We start from the raw sequence: 3,444 nt of genomic DNA on the forward strand, positions 1-3,444 counted from the left end.
CGGGTAGTTGAATCGTCAACCCGTTGACCCGAATAATTTTTTTTGGCCATTTTTGTTTTTTTTTTTATTTATTAGTCAAAGTAGGCCATCCATTTGGTCCAAATGGTTGGACCGTTCGACCTAGGAACCAGACCCATAACAGTTCCTTGTCTGGTTTAGTTTTAAAAACCTTTGCTTAAAAGTATTCAAATTTTACATTTGAAAATTAGGATACCTATTATTTATCATTAACCCAAAAGTACAGGGTACCTATCTATTTACCCTTTTTTTGCATCAAGAATATAAATATATACACCATAATGATTTGCCACTTTTTATATGTTCTAAACATCAAGACCTGTCATGAGGCGAATTTATCCAACGCATACTCTGAACTAAAGGTGTGTTTTCGCTTTTAATGTATACCAGCAAAGGGGCCTCTCCAAAACATGATGGCAAGTGGCTTGTCAAAGATAAATTATTATATAGGAAAAATTTTGCTAAAGATAAATTTTTTAGTTAAAAGTTTATTGAAGAAAAGATCTATTTAAAATAAATAAAAAGTTATGGATAATAATATATTTAATTTAATTAAACAAAATAATAAGTAAATAATCATTGCGTATAATTTTATTATATTATTATATTAAAATAAATAAAAAGTTATGGATAGTAATATATTTAATTTAATTAAACAAAATAATAAGTAAATAATCATTGCATATAATTTTATTATATTATTCTATTTATCATTGCATATATATAAAAATTGTACACATCATAATATATATAATTTTATTTTATCATTGCATATATAAAAAATTGTACACATCAAAATTCATATAGAATAAACTTTTATGATCTTTTTTAATTATTTTGTCCGTTTATTTTAATTTATGTTAAAATATTTTCATTAATTTTTTCAAATTTTTTTAAAAACATGGATTAGTCCAGTTCGTGGCCTGACTTGGCATGCAGACCAGACTGACCCGTGACATGACACAGGCCTACGTAGGCTCAAGCCGAGAGTTGTATCGGGCTGACCCTCTAAAGTATCCCATGGGAAGGAAGCACAACCTAACACAGCCTGATTGTAAATAAAATGAGAGATACAAATAATTTTTAACAAATATGAAAAATGTAGAAATTCGGTGACATCTTTGTAAATCGTTAATAGTGATACAATTGTAAATAATTACTATATGAAATATGAAAGAGGAAAAGAAGAAATGACAAGTTATGATTTTTTTTTTATAGATTATAAGATTTGATTTAAATTATATGAAAAAAGATTCGATTTGACAAATGCCTACAGTTTTTTACTTTTAGATTATATATAGATTAATATTTATGCATACTATTTGATATTTATATTAAATTCACACCGGCTGTCACTTGGCAATCCTCCAAATAAAAGGTCGTACAATATCAAAAGTGTGGAACTAGGTGTTTGATTGATAGAGCTCACGTGCACCCTACTCTGCCCCACCCGTGGAGTGTAGCATGCAATACAATACAAAGGTAGCGTGTGCTAATTTATAAATTCTATACAGTAAGTGCGACCCATTTGCTGATTGGTTGTTATGCATTTAATTACGTCATATAAACTGTCATGCTTTTATTTATTTTATATAAATTACATGGCAGGCTATAGCATTTTGATTTTTGAATGGCGAGACACGTCGCTCAAATTAATAATATTCCCATCTGATTGATTGAGACCCTTTTAAGTTTTAACAAACTTTCAGCCTTTTCTCAAATGCCAAATGAATGGTGATTCAGTTAGTTAGTATTTGATGCGGATTCGATTTTGGGAGAAGGGGTTATTAGTATTGAAGTAAAACCAAAATCAGAATGGAACAACACAAAATAATTAGCAAAGTGACGTCCTCTATACCACTAAAAGTGCGCGTCTTAATATGAACTAAAACGGGGTGAGCTGATTGAAATCATTTTCTTCCCTTGCTTGAGATTGATTTGATCTCTTCGGCTTCGGTCCACAGGGACTTGAGTGTGCTTTCTATTTGGTAGCCTCCTCCTACGCTTACTTCCCTCTCCAGATGACAACAGTAGCTCTTGAACACGCTTACATTAACGTGCAATTTAAACCCCACGAGGAACAGAAAATCAACCTCTAACTTGTTCATCTGGTTCGTCGTCAATCCCCCGACCTTTGCAAAGTACGAATTCCTGTAATTCCTGTGTACGTGAGTCGTGACGTGCCGCAATTTGTTAATCCCAGCGGACAACTAATTAATTAGCTAGACCAATCAAGGAAATTCTAAAATCTAAATCAATTGATATTGATATAGCATAAAGAAAGGAATGAACAAAGTGAGGAAGGAGGAAGAGAGCTCACATGTCTTCCACAAATTTGGAGGCCACCATAATGGTGGTAATGAGAAGCCTATGAACATTAGTGGAGGTAATTCGAAATTCGGGGTGGATTTGGCACAGCCGATCAATGTACACATATGCAACCACGTACACCGGGGGCCCAACACCAGTGTAACGAGAAATTCTCTCAAGAAAGGATTGAATTTCCATGTTTGGCGCTTCATAGCAATCGAATTCGAACGCAGCAAGACTTCTGGAATCCATTGATAGTGACCGGCTACATTTTGTTGCAATCCTCTCGTTCTTAGCTATGGTTCTCTCAAGGAGAGAAGCAACAACATAGATCACTAATGGGATATTTGAATCTTCTTGGTATGAGGAGTAGAGATCAGATCGGAATTTTCTTGGGGTAATTGGAATTGAAGATGAGACCATTTTCGCTGCAACTACAAGGGAAGAGAGAATAAATGCCTTTGTTTGGCTCAGATGCTGAAGCCTATGGAAACTAACAAGGATTTATACGATATGGAGAGAGTTCAGGGTTGGTTTTTTTTTTTTTTCCCTTCATTTGCTTTATTGTCGAAGACGGACCACTCGGTCCCATTGCCTCTTAGTTGTGATGTCTATAAAAAAATGGGAGATGGGAGGGTGTTTGGACATTGGGAAAGTGGTTGTTGGAAAGAAGGATAAAGTTTGATAATGTAAGATGTTGTCCCCCTCAATTATTTTATTTTCTGAAAGAAATCACCGACAGTGCGGAAGGAAAGGACGATATTAAGAAAGTGATCCATCAACCCGGTGTGGTGACCTTACCCCAATTTCACTTGGCCCACAAAACCCATCAAACCATTAAAATCAGTGGCCCACAAGGCCCAATAATCCATAACCATATCTTAGAGGAGGACAGCGATGGAGTCCGTCTAACTGCATGGCAGTCTTCCTTTGTTTAAACCCTTTGATTCCATTACAAGTTTAAAAAAGAAAAAGTTGATTACAACACTCTATATTGAAGTATTATTTTTTAGAGTCCGATTATGATGCCAGAAAATTTTATAATTAATTATTCGACTTAAAAAGTAATAATCAATCAGGTGGATATTGATCAAAATTCATGAAGGATTTTGATTG

The 3,444-nt window shown here is 34.1% G+C and overlaps 1 protein-coding gene across 1 annotated transcript; it reads right to left on the reverse strand.

Moving 5' to 3' along the window:
- Positions 1–1,793: 1,793 nt before the first annotated feature.
- On the reverse strand, positions 1,794–2,878 carry LOC104602355 (cyclin-U2-2-like). The gene is made up of 2 exons (XM_010266008.3): positions 2,339–2,878; positions 1,794–2,178 (listed from the first exon to the last, which is right to left on the reverse strand). Exons 1-2 carry the CDS (start codon positions 2,749–2,751, stop codon positions 1,929–1,931), a joined length of 663 nt encoding a protein of 220 aa, XP_010264310.1. The 5' UTR covers positions 2,752–2,878; the 3' UTR covers positions 1,794–1,928.
- Positions 2,879–3,444: the final 566 nt, after the last annotated feature.

Source organism: Nelumbo nucifera, chromosome 1, assembly GCF_055504915.1.
Source record: "Nelumbo nucifera cultivar China Antique chromosome 1, China Antique-T2T, whole genome shotgun sequence".
NCBI classification, from domain to species: Eukaryota; Viridiplantae; Streptophyta; class Magnoliopsida; order Proteales; family Nelumbonaceae; genus Nelumbo; species Nelumbo nucifera.